General features: G+C 38.8%; 1 protein-coding gene across 2 annotated transcripts in view; it reads left to right on the forward strand.

Moving 5' to 3' along the window:
* Window positions 1-23,050, forward strand: part of LOC105228778 (kinesin-like protein CG14535) — a 253,875-nt gene that overhangs the window by 224,971 nt on the left and 5,854 nt on the right. For both annotated transcript variants that reach the window (XM_049446615.1, XM_049446665.1), the window contains 8 exons: window positions 17,674-17,848; window positions 18,380-18,589; window positions 18,725-18,818; window positions 19,053-19,256; window positions 21,027-21,221; window positions 21,394-21,614; window positions 22,021-22,150; window positions 22,672-22,932. In XM_049446615.1, the coding sequence (XP_049302572.1) occupies window positions 17,674-17,848; window positions 18,380-18,589; window positions 18,725-18,818; window positions 19,053-19,256; window positions 21,027-21,221; window positions 21,394-21,614; window positions 22,021-22,150; window positions 22,672-22,932 (1,490 nt within the window). The remainder of the gene's footprint in view (window positions 1-17,673; window positions 17,849-18,379; window positions 18,590-18,724; window positions 18,819-19,052; window positions 19,257-21,026; window positions 21,222-21,393; window positions 21,615-22,020; window positions 22,151-22,671; window positions 22,933-23,050) is intronic.

Genomic DNA, 23,050 nt, shown 5'->3' on the forward strand with positions numbered 1-23,050 from the left:
GTTTCTGGTGTAAGTAATGCTTTCTTTGCTCTACCTTTTTTTGCCGAAATTGTTTTGTCACAAACTTTCTTTGTATATTCGTACCAAAGGTTGTTGTTGTTGCTTTTTCCTTTGTTTTTGTTGTTATTATTTTGCTAAACAAGTGAAAAAGTTGTGACGAAATTGCAAGCACGTTGTTGCAACGGGGACAGTAAAGCACCCAACTGCCTCTTTTAGATCTTTAAGCTCTTCGGCGCTATCTGGTTGTTTTCTTAGCTGTTGTTCTTGTACAATTACTTTTTTTATTTTTGTCATCCTTTTCTGTTTTCTGTGCTTTTCTTTTCGTAATTTTGTATTTTTATTTTCATCTTGCTTAATATTTCACTGCATCCTGAGCATGTGCTCTTCAGAAAGTTCCCAAAACGTGCTTCGAACTTCGACAACATGATTAGGCGGCTGACTCTGTTGAGCTAAGTTTTCCTGCAAGAAAGTGCAAACAAACACATACACACATGCATTTTCTTCGTTATAAACACACTTGTGCTCTCAGAAGCTCACAAATCTAAGCCTTTTGGCTAGCAATTCAATAAAGCAATATTAGTTTGGCTCGTGCAAGCAACCTCCTCTGATATGTGGCAAGTTGTTGCGAACACTCGGACACTTTTTTCCAATCGAAAAATTTGTTAAATTTGGTCGACATGTATGAGTATGTGAAAATCAATATTATTTATATTTATATCCGCTCATTGAACTGCATGAAAGCATTAGAAAGAGAATTTATCGAGTGTCAAGCGCTCAAAACCTGTTTTCAATATGAAAATTTAAAGTTAACAGTTTAAATTCTATAAATAAAAAGCGATTTAACTATTTCAAGTGTGAAAGTAAAGATAGTTGCAGTTATACAAGCCCTCTTCGATTCGCCAGTTCGGTGCTTACTACCAATGAAGTTCGCTCTTTTTTTTTAATTTACAAAGGAATACATGGTAATTACATAGACTTCATGGAAGTGAAAATTTTACTAACGGGTGATTTTTTTGAGGTTAGGATTTTCATGCATTAGTATTTGACAGATCACGTGGGATTTCAGACATGGTGTCAAAGAGAAAGATGCTCAGTATGCTTTGACATTTCATCATGAATAGACTTACTAACGAGCAACGCTTGCAAATCATTGAATTTTATTACCAAAATCAGTGTTCGGTTCGAAATGTGTTTATCGACAAATTTTGTTCAGCGATGAGGCTCATTTCTGGTTGAATGGCTACGTAAATAAGCAAAATTGCCGCATTTGGGGTGAAGAGCAACCAGAAGCCGTTCAAGAACTGCCCATGCATCCCGAAAAATGCACTGTTTGGTGTGGTTTGTACGCTGGTGGAATCATTGGACCGTATTTTTTCAAAGATGCTGTTGGACGCAACGTTACGGTGAATGGCGATCGCTATCGTTCGATGCTAACAAACTTTTTGTTGCCAAAAAATGGAAGAACTGAACTTGGTTGACATGTGGTTTCAACAAGATGGCGCTACATGCCACACAGCTCGCGATTCTATGGCCATTTTGAGGGAAAACTTCGGACAAACAATTCATCTCAAGAAATGGACCCGTAAGTTGGCCACCAAGATCATGCGATTTAACGCCTTTAGACTATTTTTTGTGGGGCTACGTCAAGTCTAAAGTCTACAGAAATAAGCCAGCAACTATTCCAGCTTTGGAAGACAACATTTCCGAAGAAATTCGGGCTATTCCGGCCGAAATGCTCGAAAAAGTTGCCCAAAATTGGACTTTCCGAATGGACCACCTAAGACGCAGCCGCGGTCAACATTTAAATGAAATTATCTTCAAAAAGTAAATGTCATGAACCAATCTAACGTTTCAAATAAAGAACCGATGAGATTTTGCAAATTTTATGCGTTTTTTTTTTTAAAAAAGTTATCAAGCTCTTAAAAAATCACCCTTTAGTATGTGCTATAGTGTATACCAGTTATGGTTTACATCAATTGTAATATATACCAGCTTTAAATTACATCATTTGTAATTTACACCAATTTTAAATTATAAAATTTAGTGATTATACCAGTTATGATTTTTTTAATATGTTATTTATACTAGTTTTAAGTTATACCAATTGGTACTGTAATTTATACCAGTTTTGAATTAAACCATTTTAGATTTATACCAGTTATGAAAGATACTAGTGGTTATTTACACCGGTTTTGATTTGTGCCATTATTTTTTACCAATTTCCAATTATTTGCGACTTTTATTTGTGATTTATACCAGCTGTGATTTTTATTTTATACCAGTTTTTAATTAAATTGCTTGTCATTGAAAGTAGTTATAGCTTCTTTCGATCGCTTATTATACCAATTTTAAATTGTTTCATTTGGGATTGTAATTTATACCAGTTTTAAATTAATTTATTTTCGGTTATTTATACCAGTAATTATTTCAGTCAATTGTAACTTACACAAGTTTTAAAGAAAACTATTTGCAATTTATACCAGTGATGATTTGAATTAATTATAATTTTTATCATTTTAAACGGTTCTTTTTTTATTTATACCAGTTTATATTCATACCAGTTATTTTTTGTATAAATTTTAATTTATACCAGTTTTAAATAAAATTTCTTGTCATTTAAATCAGTTAATGCTTGCATCAACTGTAATTTATACCTGTGGTTTGTTCGATTCGCTACTTTGCAATCATTAATTTTTTATTTAGTGATGTGCAAATTTCAAATTTTATTGACTAACTTTTATACTAAGCGCTTTGCTAGATATTAAACCATTCTAAATACAAAAAACTGCTCAAGCAATCTGTCAGTGATGTTTTTTGTACTGAAAAAAAATTAGTTGCCAAGATACTCGTAGAACTTCCATTTTATTGCAAACTTTCATTTCCAACTCGACTTCAAGTTGAACCCACGGTATTCTGTGTAATGTTCATGTACTTAGCTCCACCTAAGCCCACACGTACTCTTCCCTTATACTCACCGTTAATATATAATTTAGAGCAGCTGGCAAAAGTCAAGTTACCTGACAGTTGTTGGTTAAGTTTTTCCTTTTGTCTTGTCGCTTTGTTTCTTGTGTAATAAATAATTAAAATGGTAAGCAGACAAATAGTAATTTCGAAATTGCGGTTTATTGATTACAATGAAATTGCGAAAATGTCTTTGTGTGGCAGTTGTGGTTTGATACGTATTATATCATGCATATGAAACAATTTATGCGAAGTTAAATCATTTTGTAATAGAAAAAATATATTTAAATATTTTTTAATTAAAACCTGGCAACGCTGTCGTACAATTTTTGTTAATTCGCAGATTTTAATTGAAGATCTTTGAGACCAATTTTGAGTGGACATTTGGTTATTAAAATTATATACATATATGTATATGATATTATTTTCAAATGTTTCAAAGAGTAGCGAATTGATAAAAAAAACTGGTATAAATAAAAAGTGGTCTAAACTGGTATAAATCAAAACTGGTAAATAAAATATGCTTGACAATTTTTGGATTGAAAGTACTTCCGCCCCTTTTTGAACTAGACTAAGCTTGAGTGATATTTTTGCTCGTGATCGGAAAAGTACGGAACTTCAATCCAAGTAGAAATTTGGCTATTCAAACTTAAAAAAAAGAAAATAATATTATTTCTCATAACTCGAAGAGTAGCGATTCAATAAAAACTGGTATAAATAAAAAGTGGTATAAATCGAAACAGGTATAAATTAAATGCACTTCAAAATTTTGTAATAAAAGTGAGTTCACCACTTTTAGGAACAGAACAAGTTTGAGTAATATTTTTGTTCGTGGTCGAAACACTGTGGAAATTCAATCTAAGTAAACACATCGCTGTTGAAATTCTATTATACTTAATATTCAAAATGAAGCGAAAATATAAAAAACTGGTATAAATCAAAAGTGGAGTAAATCGAAACTGGTATAAAATACCTTATTTACTGGCATAGTTGAGAAGATTTTGAATAAAAGCGGTTATACCAATTTCAGGAAGCATCCACAGACTCCCTTGTATTGAGGTCGAATTTCTAATTTTACACAAATTAATCCAAAACCTATATTAACGCTTAGTAAAATGGTCATATTTTATATTCGCTAGCCTTCAATGAAAACTCTTTCATATTAACCGGATTCATGGCATTTCTCTTTGCTGTTTTTCTCTGTTTCCTTGAAAATCGTCTACTTGTACTCGATAAAATCGATAATTTTACCCACTCTCCGTAAATTGCAAAGCTACTCTAAATATTTACCAGCGCTTAAATTTTTTATGACCCTCTCAGCTTTATAGCGGGACTTTTAAAAACTCATTATGCATTGAATAAAGTGGAAAAATGCCACGACAAATGCGAAAATCAAGCGGAAAAATGCTACGGAAAAGCTAAACGCTAACAAAGCGCAGTTAAAAAAATTCTAAAAAGAGTACAGCGAATGGAGAGACATAAAATTATTTACGATCAAAGCAAAAGCAGTACGTCAAAGCTGTAAATTGCAAGCGTCGCAGCGAGGAAGCGTTGAAAATGCTTAAGCGAGTTGAACATACTTGCTTGCGTATGTGTTTGTTTGTAGTATATAAATATACACAGATTTATAAATATATGTATATGTAGGTATAGAAGAGCACATACACACACACTTATGCAAAGCGAAAATTTATCACCTCGTAAAATGCAAACGCTTTTCTCTCACCGCTCAGCATACTCATAGGCGCTACACACCACTAACTCTATCTGACTCTCAAATTCAACCATTTTCTACTTCGTTTATCCACTTTTCGGCTTTGACGCATTTCATGTTGAAGCTCCACAAATACTTGCATAATGTGATTTTAGCGCCACACCACTCATATACTTATGATTGCTGGCGTATACACACATACGCGTATATATTTATGTTGTTGGAGCGGCTGTGAGCCTGCTAGTGCCACCGAAAAGCACCAATTGCCATTCTTGCCGCCGGCAAGTAGCACCGTTATCAGCGAAAACGCATTACGCGCACGCCCTTTGGCGCTGTGGCAACCTTGCTCCACGACGTTTAACTCACTTTTCGCTTTTTTCTTTGCATCGCATGCCATAAATCGCAACAAACTAAGTTTACAACATAAAACCATTTACCTAATGAGATTTTTAATAAATGCCATTTTGATTTTTAGCCTGCTTGTTGCGCTTATCGTGTTCTTTTCACAATTGTATTTCAGCGTATTGTTAGTTAAGTGAGGTTATGGCTATGCTTTCCTGTTTAAAATCCTTTAAATTTTTTTGTAGGTCGGTTACATTGTGCCACAAACTCGAATTTATTGTCGTCTATAGCCACAAACACGAAGTTTACTATACAAAAGTGTTTTGAGTTTTCAATAAACTCCATTTGTTCGAAATTTGTGGAGACACAAACCAACTTACCAAGTAATTTGACCTCACTGGTGGACCAAACTATATAAATTCCTCATTATTCCCGTCGTGCTATGTGAGGCAGATGCATGGACGATGATAACATCTGGGAAGTAGACGTTACGAGTTTCGAAAGAAAGGTTCTCCGGAAGATTTGCAGTCTTTGGCACATTGGGAACGGCGAATACCACAATCGATGGAAGGATGACCAGTACGAAATTTCCGAGGACATTGAGAAGCAGAGTTGTACATCCCAAGTGCAGAAAGTTTACTTGGTCCTTTCCTTGGATGCGTAGGCGTCTTTGCTTCCGTTGTCCACCCGTGGGTCTCGAGTTGAAGATGCTTTATGCTGAACCATCAATTTCCATGCGTACAACACGGCTTAGCCATCGCTTTCATTGGATATTTATACTCTTAACCATATATATGTCGCCGCGGAGTTCATACAGTTCGTCGTTCCATCTACTACGATATTCGTCTCTCACGCGGATGGTTTCATAGATCTAGCAAAGAACAGGTCTCTCGAATGCTCCAAGTGTTTTCTTATCTCGGTTTTTAATGGTCCATGTTTCTGCGTAATAGGACAAAAATGCTACGGGAGCGTAATTTTTATTTGTCAAGAGTGGGATCTGGTTCTCAATTGCTTACCGATACCAAAGTAGCACCTGTTGGCAAAAGTTATTCTGCGCTCGACCTCCAAGCATAGACTATTGGTTAAATTTATGCTGATTCTGAGATATACAAGTTCTTAACTCTTTCAAATGTATAGCAGCGATAATGATGTAGTTCCCAAAAGTCCAGAAATCTTGCTTATGGACTCCAGGTACTTGGTTTTGCCTTTACTCACCGCAATACCTACCTCTTCCTTGTGTTTTTCTAGGCTGGAAATTAATTGTTCATAAACACAAAGCCATAAACTCGAATTTATGGTCAAGCTTGAACATTTTTACTCTAAGTTAGAAAAATTGTACTGACAAGTAGACGGTTTTTAAGTAGTCACTACTTTGAAATTATAGGCTCTCAGAAATGCAGCAGTCGAAATTCAGATATTTATACCTAATAAAGATCTCTTCTCGTATTTTCTACTAGTCGGAGCTCTGAAGGTCTGTGGATCCACTGCAAAAACAGGTTAAGCTTTTATCGGCTGTATTGGAAACGCTTCTTTAGCCAGAGGTTATCCACCACAATTCATCTCAATACCCTGCTTAGAGATCCTTTAGTAGTACACTTCGTGACCTGTTAAGCTTTTCTATTCACTCCAGAAACATTGTCTATTTAATTTCAATGCATAAAATTTCTGCAGACCGTTTTGATACTAATAAAGGCTTTGAATTAGGGATGCTCACGCTATAGCCCACTTGGCTCCATTTGGCTCTCAACCCCATCAAGTGAAGCCGTTTGGCTCGCCACAGTATTTTTTAAGAGCAATACACAAAAGGATACAAACAAACAGGATACTTGTGCTGACGCCGTCAGTTTCGCGGTTGCTCACTCGAAACTAACAGGATAGTCGTCAATCATTGCCTGTCAGCTGGCATTAGTTCCCATTCCCTTAGCTATAGAAATAGTATATGTTGCTTGAGTAGAAATAGTTATAGTTTTGAATAGGAGAAATTTGTCATTCTGAGTACTATGTTGTAATTTTTATTGTTGTCGCCGCAAACCTCCATACTTAAATTTTCTGGTTACTGCGCTTTAATTAGTCTTATTATAATGACCCTCTCTCTCTGTAGAGTTATATGACTCAAAAAATAGTGAAATAGGTCTAATTTCCGAAAAGCTTACATTTGAAAATCTCGGATCTTATTTTACTCATCCACGAAATGAACACCCTAAGCCAAGAGCTTGCTTAATTCGTATGTTTCTCATACTTGAAATTTACTAGATTTTAGTCAACTTTATTCCTTCTGAAAACAATTCTTCTACAAAATTCTTAAACATAAATTAATTTATTTCTTTATTTAATTCTTCAAGATGGAAAAATTAGTATGCTTTAAATGCGAAACAAAATTTATTTCCATTGTTTAATTTGCTGTTTTTCCATTGACCATCGACTTTGTATTGTTTCACAGTTTTCCTTTTTATACTCTCGCAACAAAGTTGCTAAGGAGAGTATTATAGTTTTGTTCACATAACGGTTGTTTGTAAGTCCTAAAACTAAAAGAGTCAGATATAGGGTTATATATACCAAAGTGATCAGGGTGACGAGTAGAGTTGAAATCCGGATGTCTGTCTGTCCGTCCGTCCGTCTGTCCGTCCGTCTGTGCAAGCTGTAACTTGAGTAAAAATTGAGATATCATGATGAAACTTGGTACACGTATTTCTTGGCTCCATAAGAAGGTTAAGTTCGAAGATGGGCAAAATCGGCCCACTGCCACGCCCACAAAATGGCGGAAATCGAAAACATATAAAGTGTCATAACTAAGCCATAAATAAAGATATTAAAGTGAAATTTGGCACAAAGGATCGCATTAGGGAGGGGCATATTTGGACGTAATTTTTTTTGGAAAAGTGGGCGTGGCCCCGCCCCCTACTAAGTTTTTTGTACATATCTCGGAAACTACTATAGCTATGTCAACCAAACACTATAGAGTTGCTTCCTTCTGACATTTCCATATACAGTTCAAAAATGGAAGAAATCGGATAATAACCACGCCCACCTCCCATACAAAGGTTATGTTGAAAATCACTAAAAGTGAGTTAACCGACTAACAAAAACCGTCAGAAACACTAAATTTTACGGAAGAAATGGCAGAAAAAAAGCTGCACCCAGCCTTTTTTTTAAAAATTGAAAATGGGCGTGGCGTCGCCCACTTATGGACCAAAAACCATATCTCAGGAACTACTTAAACCGATTTCAATGAAATTTCGGTATATAATATTTTCTTAACACCCTGATGACATGTACGAAATATGGGTGAAATCGGTTTACAACCACGCCTTCTTGCAATATAACGCGATTTTTAATACCATATGAAGCCTTCTCTGTATAATATATACATTAGGAAACCAATGATGATAGCGGAATAAAACTTTATACAAATACTGCACTTGAGCAGAGGTATCCCTTGTGAAAAAATTGTCGTGATCGGACTATAACTTTTCAAGGTCCCTGATATCGAACACGAAGAACTCAGTGCCTAACCTAACCTAACCTAATTTTTCACCGAAAATATCGGTAAATCTCCCGGATAATGAAATCTCGATTATCCCTTTATCATGCGAGAGTATAAAATGTTCGGTAACACCCGAACTTAGCCCTTCCTTACTTTTTGTCTTTTATTTTTATTGTACTCACTATATTAAAGCATGCAAAAATTTGTAAACCTACAAAGTTGGCAAAACAAGGGCTACTCTAGTCCAACATTGTTTTAGACCCCAACGGCACAGCGAACAGGCGTCACAACAAAGTCAACGGCAACAAAAACATGTTAAAGTGAGTTAGAACAAAGAAGTACAACAAAATGTATAGCATATATATACGTACATATATATATATGTACGAGTATATGGTTCATGTACATATGGCTGTAAAACTACTCTAACCGCCATAAGCTACGGAATTGTTATGGAAAGCGCCTCAAAATATGCTTTAGCATATTTTAGACTTTTAACCTGGTTTTGTCTCGTAGCAGCTGACATTTCTTTAATGGATGTGTATGTACATGCATATAACTTTCTATGTGTGTCGGCTGTCGTTCTATCGTATCCTGTAGCTTACTTGTATTGTTATGAGGTACATATGAAAGTATATGTATTCAAATGTGTACATTAGGGATGTACAGCATAATCCATTGATTATCAACATTTAAACTTCAACTTATTTTCTTTTATATTTATAATGAACTTTAATGTACCAAATATGTATCATTTTAATCGATCATCTTTTGTTCCATTAATGGAGTTCCGCATTCTGGTAGTCCGTTGGTACAAGGTCAGGTATATATGGTGAATGCATCAAAACTTCCCAGCAAGCTCTCCCAGTTCTTAGCGAGTCATCAAATATGTGTGTGGTCTAGCGTTGCGCTGATGAAAGACGAAGCCCTTTCTGTTGATGAGTTCTGGCCGTTTTTTTTCGATTTCTTGCTTCAATCTCATCAGTTGTTGACAGTAAAATATAGAAGCAATCGTTCGACCAGGCTGGAGCAGCTCCTAGTGGATGATTCCTTTCCAATCCCTCCAAACACTCAGCATAACCTTTCGCGGCGTCAAACCTGGCGACCATTTGTTGAGCTTCACCACGCTTGCACCATGATCTTTTTCGCACATTACTCTCGTAGTTGATCCTCTTTTCATCTCCTGTTACCATTCAGACAGACGAAAATACGGACATGACTAAATGGACTCACACTGGTCATTTATATATATATTTTATAGGGTCCCCGATTCCTTCTGGGCATTACAAACTTCGTGGTCAACTTAATATCCCCTGCTCAGTGTACAAAAATATATAATATATGCAATATTTTTTTCATATAAAAAACGACCCACCCTTATAAACGGCAGTTGTGTATTTATTTACATACATTCCCACATATAGATATCTACTTTTTGATGTATCCCAGTTTTTTTGCGCAACAGTCGTCCATCATGTCTCGTCATTCGAGACCTATCTTTCTATTGTCATTCCTCAGCTGACTCGCTTTTTACGCCGCCCAAACACAAACACATACATACATACGCACACATAGAGCAGTTGTGCTCGGGTATTTAAGAGCATTTTCCACCAACTGTGTGATTGGGCTTGTGACCATGTCAGTCATTGTTGCTTCATTTCCATCACGTCAAAGCTACACGTACAGCTTAAAAAATATATTTCATTTGGAGCACGCGCAGCACACAGGTATTCCCTCGAGGACTCGCTGCAGCTGTCTGTCTGTCCAACTGTCTGCCACTAACGCTTCTCGTTTTACAACAACACGGATGAGTGTGCGAATGTGTGTGTGTGCTTTTAAATATATTTTGTAGAACTGCCCTGCGGCATTTCCAGTTTTGTTTTCCTTTTCAGAAACTTTATATTTTCCACTGCGGACCTTTCGTACAAGCATTTTTACTGGATTCTGCGCTGGCGAAACATTTTCGCTTTAAAATTTAAATGCCATGTTTTGCTACACGTGCCAAGGGTGCTTTAAAGGGTCGCTTTGTTGGCATCCGAAGTGATTTGTTTAGGAAAATACTTTATAATGGTGCGATTAGCTTATTTGTAGTAAGGCTGTATTTGAGATTATTATTTGAGTAATTACTTTGAAATATACAAAAGAAGTTAGTAGAAGCTGAAAATGGAGCTTATTTTTAAGGATATAATTTAGGTAGTTCAGGAATGTTGATGGAATTTATAGTATTTTTGTGGAAATAATGGTATTTTCTATATTGGAAAATCTATAAAATATTCGGTCCATGGTTCCAATACTATATGCAGTGACCAGGTAAATGTAAAAGGCTTCTAAAAAACTAGAAAAAGCTAATGCTTTTATTTCGAAGGTTTTCCACATCAGACATATAGTACACCTGAAAATTTTAAAATATCTGCCGTAATGCCATGGACTTGGGATAAACTCTTTCGAGGAAATAAGTGTAGATTCCACCTCGACCTGAATATGAACTCACGAATATCTGGATTGTAGTCTACTCGGCTACTGCGTCTTTCGTACTAAAAACCATCATTGAAGTCCAATGTACCGGGCACAAATGATTCTTTAGCTCTGGAAGCATGTTGAATAATTTCACTTCTTTTGGATCCAACATATCTATCTTTTATATTCTTATATTCGACTATTTTTACACTCTCATAACATGCTGCAACAGAGTATGATCCTAACCTAAAACTATCTATCTGGACTCCAGGGCATTTGACTGATTTACCGAACATATGGGTCAATCATTGAGTTCTTGTATAATATTAAAATCCGGAAGGGATGCCCGAACTTAACCTTTCCTTACTTGTTTGCTGTGGTGTGTGTGGTGGATTTTGTACGCACAACTGCTCTAGAACTATATATATACTTCTTTATTTTCAATTCCGGATTCAACATTCCTACTAGGCGACTTGTTGTTCTCTTCCCTCATCAGATCAGATAAAAGATCCCTTCATCTGTTTTTTATGCTCTCGCTTAGATTTTCAGTTTCTGATGCCATCGGAATTGATGAACGTATGGACAGTTTCCTATTTTTCTTCCTCAAGCTAACAAAAATGCCTTCCCAAGTGTTTAAGTCTTGACCGATCAAATGCAGGACCAAAGCTGGACAAGCTTCCGCGAAACCCAGCTATCTAGTAGTAAAACACAAGAGGATACGGGAGCACCGTCCCGATTGAGGTTCTAAGGTGCCTTTCCACGCTGTCTCATCAGCTGTACAATTTTCAGCAATTTCGCTGTGGCCTGGCACCCATACCAGTCTTATCACAAAAACACTTCTGGCTATTGATAGCGAGATTAGGCATCCCTATACCAAGCCTGAACGCACTGTTAATGAGTTCAAGGCTAGTATCGCCGCTCTGCTACCTGAGTGGATAGTCACTTCACTGAATGAGGCTGTACTCCGGAGCAGTAAACCTATTGCTACCTTAATGGCTGCAATCTCGGCTTGGAAAACACTGGAGGAAGTCTGAAGCTGCAAATGATAGAGAGCTTCTGACAGTAAACCCCTGCACCAACCTTCACCCCAAGCTTTGACCCATCTTTAAAGAAAGTCACTGCCCGTCTCCTCGAACGACTACTTCCCACCGACAACTCCCTCGCCGGTACATGGGCAGAGAAGGAGGACATGATCCAAGTGGTCTGGTATGAAGTCAAAGTGTGTGAGGATATCCGGGTGTTCAGACAAGTTATCTTTAGGAACTCAGATTCTCTGGGTCTATTAGGAACTTTTCGCACATTCCGACGATGTCTGCGGGCACTATGTGCAAGATGACGGTAAGAGCCATGGTTGAAGTGGACCTTAATACACCACACATGCTAATGAGTGCCGCCAGTTGAACGCTCTCGAGTTTGTTTGCAATTGTGCTCTTTTCTAGAGCCCACCACAAAGACTCCATAGAACGTAATGGGTTTGACCAAGGTGTTGTAAAGCCAGAAAGACCACATTTTGCCAATGACTCCTCAACAGCAGTATTTGGCACTCGATGCCTTTTTTACTATCTCTTCTATATTCGGCTTCCTATCCAGGATGAGCCCTAAATATTTCACTATAATCGGCGGTTGCAGACGGATGTCTCCCACTTGCACAGCGATTTAAAAGCAAACCTGGGGCGTCAAGCGGATAAACCGCGAAATGAGTGTACGATCCGCAGTACCCAAACTATAGAGCTCACCACCGCTGATTTTACAAACGCAAAATCGCATATTAAATAATTTAGCCAAGCCACAATTCAACTACATTGTATGGCCATGCCTTGTTGACTTTTCTTCCAAAAAATAAAATTGGTGCAATGACATTGACTTCTAATTCTTTCCGCCCAAATGCCAGCACACAACAATTTCTCATATTAATATCGACGTCAAAGCATAGAAAAACGATAATAAACCACAAAGCATAAAGAAAGCTAAAACACCTCGCTGCCTTCATGCATTCGGGAAATCATGCACTTTTCACCGAATTCCCACACACTTGCCGGCATAACTTAACCCCTTTTTTGGCTCTTTTGCTTAAAGCACCGAACAATGATACATATTTTTTTCCAAAACCTGCAGCAGCGTTGTGATATGCAAGCTTAGCAGTCAAAGCGTGCAATCTCATAGCTGGCGAAAAAAGCAGCCTTTGTGTTTGCTCAGCTCACCGTTGTTTTTTTTTTTTGCACACACGCACATCAAACGGCTTTGCCTTGTGCCACAGCGCTGGCTTTTCCTGTTTTGCCGCCACGAGAGCAGACTGCTTTGGCTTTAATATTTTTGGCCGCCGTCGCAGCGGCTGGTAGTATCACGCTTTCATGCAAAGAACTTGCTTCAACGCCTAAATGCATGCTAGACTATTTTGTAGTTATCATTGTAATGTATACATGTGTGTGTGCCTATAAGACTGTCTGCTGCTTATCACTGCTTTTGTGGCATTCGCTTTGCTGCGTAGCATAACCAACGAAAACGCAACTGAGCCTCGGCGCTCTGGTGGTGTGAATCCTTTGAAATGTGTGAGCAGCTAGCTGGCAGGCAGTCGAATTCGTTGGTGTTTCCTTTTTGGTATTTTTTTGGAAGTTTCACTTTTTTCTGCCTCCATCATTTTTATCTTCACATTCTTTGTGCGCATATATCTCTCTGTTGGTTAGTTGCCTCTCTTGACAATACTTGTCTTCTGTGCTTTGAAGTATTGAAAATTGATCTCAGGCAAAGTGGAGAAGTGCATAAGTGAAACAAAAAACAAAATGTTCATGTTTGAAGCTTGAATTTAGAGTTGTTTGATGCATTTCTTCCTTGTCCTCTTTTAATATGTACTTTAAGGTAGCATTTTTTTGAAGTTCATAATTTTTTTCAGGATTATATTTGGCGATAAACCAGTCTAAATGATTCTGAATAAATCTAAAGTTCGGCGCATAAATCAGCGCTATATTGAACCTCGAAATGAAACCAGATCCTTATTGTTATACAATTTTCAACGATCGCAATATATTCTTCTTTTATACATACTAACCTTACCGGATTTGAATTGGCTGAGCAAGTTCGCCTCAGACTCCACCGAGTCTCACCTATATTTGTATTATTATTCTATATAATTATTTGCTTGTCGTTTAAAAATCTACAATTAGCCACAAACGTATAAATTCCCCTCTTTTCTGAAGTCTAATTGCCGGCTCTGGCTCATCTGCTTCACAGTTACAAAGAATATTATATTTTCTTTGTCCATCATTCATGATCCATTGCATCTTAATAGTGAAATATGATATTAGTTCCACTAAGAGATCAAGGCATTATTTCATTATCTGTAAAGAAACCCTAAGAGAATTTCACATATATGTATGTATATATAAAAATATTTCTGGTTGTGAGGACAATAAAGGTTTTCTATAATTGCTATGATCTCCGTTTGAATCAAACTGCAGTAGTCTGGTAGACGAAGGACTATTCTGGTTGTCACCCACTCCAACCTGGTTATCTAGTTTGGATGCATATAGTTGCTCATTCCTATGTCCCTGAACACCTCACCCCTTTGTCAGTCTTCTCTAGCGGGAAATCTGAAATATTTGGTACCAAATTTAAGTTTAAGTCTATAGGTTTTTGAAAATCTATGGTATTGGGAATAAATGGGAACCTCCTAAGAAAGTATCGAAGATTTTCGCTTATTACAGGCGGCTAAGAGTTAAGAAAGACGATGAATGCAATGGACGCCCGAAAGAGGTTATTACCGACGAACACATCAAAAAAAGCCACACAAAAGCTGACCGTAAAGTGAAGTTGTTCGAGAGAGCTGGTACTCTAAACTCACTATTTATCCAATGCTAATCTGATCTGACTGTCAACAGAACGTGTACATCATAGTTGATGATATGGAACAGTGTTCGGAGATGTTCAAGCGTAATAAACCCGAGTTTTTGAGTCGATATGTAACAATGGACGAAGCATGACTCCATCACTTCTCTCCGAAGTCCAATCGACAGACACGACATCACAGGTCAGTAAAAACGATGGCAAAAATCCGTGAATTGAGCTTCGAATGGCTTCCGCATTCACCGTATTCTCCAGATCTAGCTCAAAGTGACTATTTCCTGTTTTCAAATCTCAGGAGAATGCTTACTGGAAAGAACTTTTTATCGAATGATGAGGTGATTACCGAAACAGAGGCTTATTTTGAAGCAAAAGACAAATCTACTACAAACATTGTATTGAAAAGTTGGATGGTCTCTATAATCAGTTTAGCACCTTTGGAGGGAACTATGTTGAATAAAAAAAAATAATTTTGTGAATAAAATTTGTTTCACTATGGTAGGCTACCGATTTTTCAATTGACCTGATACCAATTGCTTTTTTATATGCTTTATATAGTACGCCTTACCGCGTATTTCCCTTCCATTATAAGCTACCATATCAATATAGCGTATATCGGCGTTAAAACTTAGAAAAAAGTTTCATATTAGAAGCGGCACTATATATTTAAGGCATTCACATTGCATCTAAATACCTTTCCAAAGTTACTGCTGTATACCCATATCACCTCACATACACATACATATGTATATTTTCATAACCTCTAAGCCACGCTTCGCTCCTCTTCTAAAAAGGTTTCGTTCCGTGTGTTAATGTGGTGTGTTAATTAATGCCATTAACATCATGTCTAATACGGTTATTATGTTGGGGAATCATAATTGTGTTTTGAGATTTTTTGCTTTTGGTTTGTTTTAGTTATGTACAGTTCATTTCACCCGTAACTAACGGTTTTGTGCGGCTGAGACAACACTTTTGGGGATTTCAGCCGGCACAAACACACACTTTTCATAGCGAAAAGTAGGATAAAAGTTGTCTGGACTTTCCAAATTTTATTTCCAACAGCCAGACGGCCAAATAGAAGGAAATTAATAAATGTTGTGTTCATGTTGGAGGACAGAGGTGGGAATAAGAAGAGAGACAAAATAACACAAAATATTCGTTCATAAAGGTATCTAGGTTTCCAAAAAAAATATTTCAATAAATTAATTGTTGCATTTATTTTTATAAAGATTTCAAGTGTTAAATTTTGGAGGATGTTCAAAGCTTTAGAGATGAGCTTTAAGAGAACTGAGTTGTGTGAATTAACTGCAAAAATTATAGACTGATTTTGGAATTTATCGGTCTTAAATATATAGAAATCTATTTTTGGAGACAGCTAATAAAATTATAAAGCTAACTGACAAGCCTAGAAAGGTTAGGTTCGGTTCAATGTCTGATGAAGAGATTGCACTTGGACTACTATATGCAGATCTTCCTGAAGCCGTAAAAAGCCTTCTGTATTCGTTCATATATGTCATCAAAGCGCCTTGTAGCCAGTGCAAGTTTTCTCAGGCCTTTGATTTCTATTCACACGATCTCGATAGGGTATCTGGAAGCACCCACGTGTTTAAGTATTGAACTCGCAAACGTGGAACCTCCCATGTATTTACTATATCTCGCAAACGTAGGACAATCAGGAAGGAAGCGTTGAGATGTTTCCTTCTTGTCTTCCTATATACAGTTCCTGTGGCTGGTGCGCGGTAAGATTCTCAACCTTACAGCATGGACGCCGGTAGAGCAATAATCTGTTAGAACCCCCACAACCAGGAAGAGGCTAACCTTATTGAAGACAAGAAACTCACGGGATATTTTACGATCCATCTTGGACCAAAAGTGTCTTGCGGCAATGCATAAACCGATGGTTAGCCGGTCTAGCTGTCCAAGCTCCCATGAACTCCAACTACCTATCAGTAGAACACACCATAAGAGAGGAGCACCGTCCATAGACTAGGATGCTTTTCTTTGCCAAATTTACGATTACTAGGGATTGCGCTGTGGCCTGGCTCCCCTAACTAGTCTTATTACAAAGTGACTCGATGCCATTCAAAATGAGGTTAGGCATTCCTTGTTTATCTCGTAAACGCGGGACAATCAAGAAGGCTGTGTTGAGATTTTACCATCTAGTATTTCTCCATACATCTTCTGCAGATTTTTCACCTTACAGGACGCGAATGCGTTAATGGTCTGTTAGAACCTCCCAAAATGAGAGAAAGCCTAGCTTACGGGGGACAAGGAGCTCACTGGATCTTTTGTGATGGATGTTGGATCAAAAGGACCTCATGAGTGAACTGATGGTACCGCAGTGCTGGCCAAGCTCCCAAGAAGAGAGCACAGAGCCATTCACATTCTCCTAATAGCGCGGCTGGGGTGCCTTTCCTTGCCAGCTCGTCAGCTTTTGAGCTATCTGCGATTCCGTTACGACTTGGCACCTATGCCAGGCTTAGCATAAAGTGACTCGGTATCATTGATAATTAGGTAAGACATTCTTTAACCAGCTCTGAACGTACTGTTAGTGAGCTCAAGGCTAGTATGACTACACTGCTATCAGAGTGGACAGTCACTTTTCTGAAGGAGGCTGCATTAGAGAGTAGTAGTAAGTACATCGTTCGAGTTAAATTTTGTGAGAATGTCGATGAATTCATTCCTCTTGCAGAGAACTGTTTTACCCATGTCTAAAGTTCCCCTTCCTTCCTTTTTTATCAAAACACTATGATTCGATTCCATAAGTCACTTCAGGATGTTATCATCGCCGTAACATGACCTTAAAGCTTATTTAAAACTTATAAATATTGATTTCACCAACTAATCATACTCCATATACATTTCTTTCTTCCCCTAGGGCCGCACAAAAACTCGCACAAACTCACAATTCGACAAAAAGTCGCACCGCCGAACTGCCAAACGCGAGCGCGCGAAATGGTGGTTTCTGTGGAGCGCTGCAACGGGCGCCACCGCCCATGCCACCGGGTTTGGCGCGTCGACTTGCGAACAAGGAAAACTACGGTATCGGCAAGGTAAGTACAAACAAAGCATAACTCAAGTACTTAAGCATACATGTAACTAAGTACCTAAGCAACTAAGTATGTAGACGCGTAAGCAGTAAAGTATAGCATAACAAAGTCGGCTATTGCATGACGTGTGCCATAAAAACGCGATCCAATTACCGTCTGCGATTTACCGCTAATCATATCGGTCTGTCAACAACGACGCTAGACATTATGCGAGGTGGCGGATGGCGAGAGCGCCTGCCCATTATGAAGTTAAAACATAAATCTAATTTAAATTACAATCCGCAGCAATTAAGATCACAATCAGCGGCGCTACTGTATGAGCGCTTCATGTTGCACACACACAGCGTTGCCAGTCATAAGTGGCTTAGACTATATAGTACAAAGCATAAATATGCGACATTAGTCATAATAAACTCGTTGCAAACCGTTTTTTGCTCACATAATTTATTTTTCCGTTTTCCTTTTTTATTTACTTCCTTTTAATTTTTATTTATTTTGCATTTGCTCTTGAATTTTGTGCTTCGTGCTTTTCAGGTTAAGGTGATGTTGCGTGTCTCGGACGCGCACACGGACACGGAACACCCACACTTCATGGCGGTCGATAAGAAGAAACGTCAAGTGACGCTGACAGATCCGTCGGCAGCGAGCGCCGTCGCGGCCTCGACGTCGCAGGAGCGCGGTCCCATGGTGGCCGCGCCGAAAATGTTCGCCTTCGATAGCCTCTTCACGGCGGAGGATCAACAGGTGAGTGCGCGCAATCGTCAGCAGCACGCGAAAGTTCTTAAAGTCGCAATTTATCAAGCGGCAAGTGATTATTTAAAACTTTTACTTTACTCATGCGTACGCTTTCGGCGGCTTTCTTCTTTTTCTCGTCCACAGTCCGATATCTGTGCTTCCGCTTTGTCTGAGGTGATACCCGCCGTATTGGAAGGTTCAGACGGCTGTCTACTCACGATTGGTTATCCGAATTCCGGTAAGTTTCCTCTTCAACTTTATCATTTTTATACTTTTCGCTTTGCGCTCAATAACGGGAAATGTGCAATAAATTCTAGATTAATCGTAATCTCAACACGCTTATCGCACATTTTTCTTCCTCACTTTTTTGTTTTGTTTTGTAATTCGCCATTATGTTTCATTGCCTCTTTTGCTTACTTTTTCTCGTTTTGTATTTATTTTTGTGTGATTTCTTTTTTTCGTCGTCGCACAGGTCAACCGAAAACCATGTTGGGTGGCGTGAACCCGCCCACCGAATTAGGTGCTATTCCTTGCGCCATTTCGTGGCTGTACAAGGGCATTAATGAGCGGCGTCAGAAGAGTGGTGCGCGCTTTTCGGTGCGCGTCAGTGCGCTGGGTGTTAGCGCCACGAAACCGGACTCGAGCTCGAAGGATTTGTTAGCGGCGCATGCGACTGGTGAGTAGCGGAGCGTGTTTCAAATATGTGTATTAGTTAACTTACTTTAAGCTCGGAGATTAATAGCTTTACTGCATTGACACTGCAGTAATTTGTACGCTTGTATTACGGGGGGTTCTTACTTTTTTATAACAAATTTATAGAGCGTTGCAGGAAGGTCATAAAAGAGACTGCAAAGCAAGCGACAAGAGAGATGAAATCCAAGAGTAAGCTTCTAACCGTTTAACATTTTTTGTTATGTATTTTCTAATACTTTCTTTATTTCATTATTTTTATCCCTATACATAGAGTAGAGGCTAATGAAGGCCCCCTGTGGAATAGCCCAATGTTCCAAGGCAGTATGTTTTACTGTTTTCCTTGCTTCTGAAGATTTTTCGAATTAGAAAGTTTTCAGTTCTAAGCCTTATTGCCTTGGTAAAGAACCCGACAAAGGTCTTCCATAATAGTTCCCAAAGCTCTATTGATCTAGCTAAGCTGTGAAGAAATCGGTTAGATCTTTTAAGCCCTCAGTCCGGCAAGATGAGTTCCAGACGATTGTTTCTGTGAATGAAAATTCGAAGGCATATCTATATTAAAACTCTAAGGAGGTAGTTTTTTAGTTAAGGTATTCCTGGCTCCTTTTTCCAGTCCTCTGAATATTTCCTTTTTAAAGAGTTGACGAAGTCTCTGGTCAAAGTTTCTTTCAAAAAAAGGGAGATAAAAGAGATGCTGAATATCTTCAAATTTGGCGAACGTCAGATATATTTCGAGCTGTCGAATTACAGTCTCTGTTTAGATTTTCTTTCAAAAAAAGAGAGATACAGGATATCTTCATACTAACTAAAACTCGAACCAAAAAATAGAAATAAAATATTTTTTAAAGGTCATTTGGGCCTAAAAAAAATGGAAGCATGATTGATTCCAAAATCATTCAATTATTTCAAAAAACAGCGTCGGGTTAATGACTGTGAAACCGTGCTTTCCGACTACCAAGGTTTCATGAAACGTATTATTACAGACGATGAGTCTTTGATGTATGTTTGCGACCCGAAAACAAACGATCAATCGGATGGATATCATACCAAAGGTGAACCGAAGACAAAAAACCACGTCAAAGCAGGTCAAAAATCAAGGTTATGTTGACAGTTTCTTCGATTATCGAGGTGTTACGCACTCCGAACTCCTTCCAACCGACCAGACTGTTCACAAGTAATACTATTTGAGTGTAAAGCGTCGTTTGCACGAGGTTATTCGCAAAAAGAAGCCGGAATTATAGGCCGACAATACTTGGTTTTTGCACCACGATAATGCACCGTCGCGAACTTCATTGATTCTTCGTGAGTTTTTCGCCAAGTTTCACATCAAGGCCTTGCTAAACCACCGTTTTGACCTGATTCAGCTCCCTGTGACTTCTGGCTATACATGAAGCTCGAACGACCGGCTCGGGGAAACCGATTTGAGTCAATTGAGGACATTAAACGTGAATCGCTACGCGCATTGAGGGCTTTTCCGGGAATTAACTTAAACAACTTTTTCGAAGATTGGAAAAAAACATTGGCACAAGTATAGGGCCATGGGAGATTACTTTAAGGGGAGACGTTATAGACTAAGCACAAATTAAGAATTTTATTATAAATAAATACTTAATATTTTAAGCTCCTGGTAGTATAACACCGCATTACGTAACAATGTAAAAATTACCGCTTTAACTCTTTAAAGATCCTTTCATTGCTATAAATATACTTTTCGTCAACTCTACTATGTCTTTTTAAACTCTCATCCAATACACAGAATCCGACGACTCTCCCGGCGTGTATTTACGTGATGACTTCCTTGGCGGACCCACCGAATTGCGTGCGCCCACCGCCGAACGTGCCGCATTGTTCCTAGATGCTGCACTCGCCGGACGACCACAAGGCGGTCTGGAGCCGGCCATGATATTCACACTGCACGTCTACCAGTACAGCTTGTCGCGCAAAGGCGGCGGTAAGTACCTGCATCACTTCTTTGTACTCAATAAAGTAGTAGTAGTAGTCGCCGCAGCGCCTGCAAAATAATTGGAATTCCAATAATGCAACGCTGGGCGCTCTAGACTTTTCGTGCTAAAATTTTAATGCACTTATTTTCATTCGAATTCACACAATTCCCTCCCGCACAGTGGCCGGTGGACGCAGTCGTTTGCATCTCATCGATTTGGGTGGCTGTGCCAACCGCAATGGGGGACTGCCGCTCTCCGGCATCGGCAACATACTGCTGGCGATATTGAGTGGACAACGGCATCCGCCGAATAAGGACCATCCATTGACGCCACTGTTGAAAGATTGTCTGGCGCCGTTGACGTGTCATGTCGCCATAATGGCGCACGTGATGCACACACAGGTGAGTGGTGTTGCAAGGTGTACGCTTGATGTCGATATTGTGGTGGTCGGAGTGTGTAATAACGGGTTCACTGTTGTTGTGCGTAATTGGTATGCTCTTAAGCGGTGTTTTCGAGTGTACCAACTCAAACGGCTCCAGCCGTTGTTGCACTGAGCTGCTTAATTGCACAACAATTTCATAATGAAAGTGCCGACTGCGCGACTTACGTTGGCTAACTGACTGACTGAGTAGTTGGTCAATTTATTGCACATTCATAAAATCACACTCGACGCTCGAGCTCGATGCGACCATTCATTTGCGTCACAATGAGAATGACAAATGACTTTCAATTTGCATGACTTCCTCCACTAATGTTGTTGTTTTTTTCGTTAACGTTTTTGTTGTTTTGCTCTTTTCTTCCTCGCAGTCGCATACGGATGCATTGACAACGATACAATTGGCCTCACGCATACATCGCATGCGTCGACGTAAGCACCGTTTTCCGATGCCAAGTGACAAGACCGGTGTGGGAGGCTTGGCGGCCGGCGTTAATGGAGGTAAGTCGTTGAGGGCAGCGTTGAATTCTATTAGTGGGTTCGCTTCGAAGGGGATATTAAAAGTTGACAAGTTTTGGGTGGAATAAAATCTAGGCTCGTTTCGAATAGATAGCAAAGACAAATGTGATACTACAGGCTAAAAATATTTTTTTATGGAAATCGTTGTCACCGTGGCAACGGAAATGGCCGAAAGTGGAATATTCTCAGAAAAGAACAAGTTGTAGAGCCGTGTCGTTAATTTCTTCCGAAGACTAAGCCGCTTTTAACATTGAGAGTATTTTTGAGTCTGATAGAGACAGCCCTCTCATTTAGCTATCGAACTCATCGGAAGCTACTTCTAAAATGCAACAAAAACCGCGTGAGCTCCAAAAAATTCATATTAAAAGCGGTCGGGTCTATTCCAAACTAAGATGTTGTGGAGTTATAAAGCCATCTTTTTGTCTTAACAAGTTCTACCCCACCCTCTTCGTCTACTTTTGAGACCGCATATCTTTACCAATACACAATTTATCATTGTTTAGGTCATCAATCGACTGGCTCTTCGGCTGGCTCTGGCGCAGATCCTTCCAGCTCCGAATTATCCGCCGATACAGTAATCTACATGGGACCCAGCGACGATGCGACGGATGGTGAACATCCGCCGGTTTATTTGCCCTCGCTCAGCAGTGGCGACAACCGTTGTGTGATGAGCAAAGCGCTAAAAGGTAGTGGCTTGGAGAAACAACAGCAGTCACCGGCGAAAAGTGCAGCGGGTACATTGAAGAAGACAGCGGCACAAAAAGGTAATTGAGAACGATATATTGGCGCAATCATTACTCTTTTTTATGCCTCAGTTATTTTTTTTTGTTGCACTAGAAATGCTTAAACACTTTCAGTAACAACTTACCCTACACTTTAACA

Source organism: Bactrocera dorsalis, chromosome 1, assembly GCF_023373825.1.
Source record: "Bactrocera dorsalis isolate Fly_Bdor chromosome 1, ASM2337382v1, whole genome shotgun sequence".
NCBI lineage: Eukaryota > Metazoa > Arthropoda > Insecta > Diptera > Tephritidae > Bactrocera > Bactrocera dorsalis.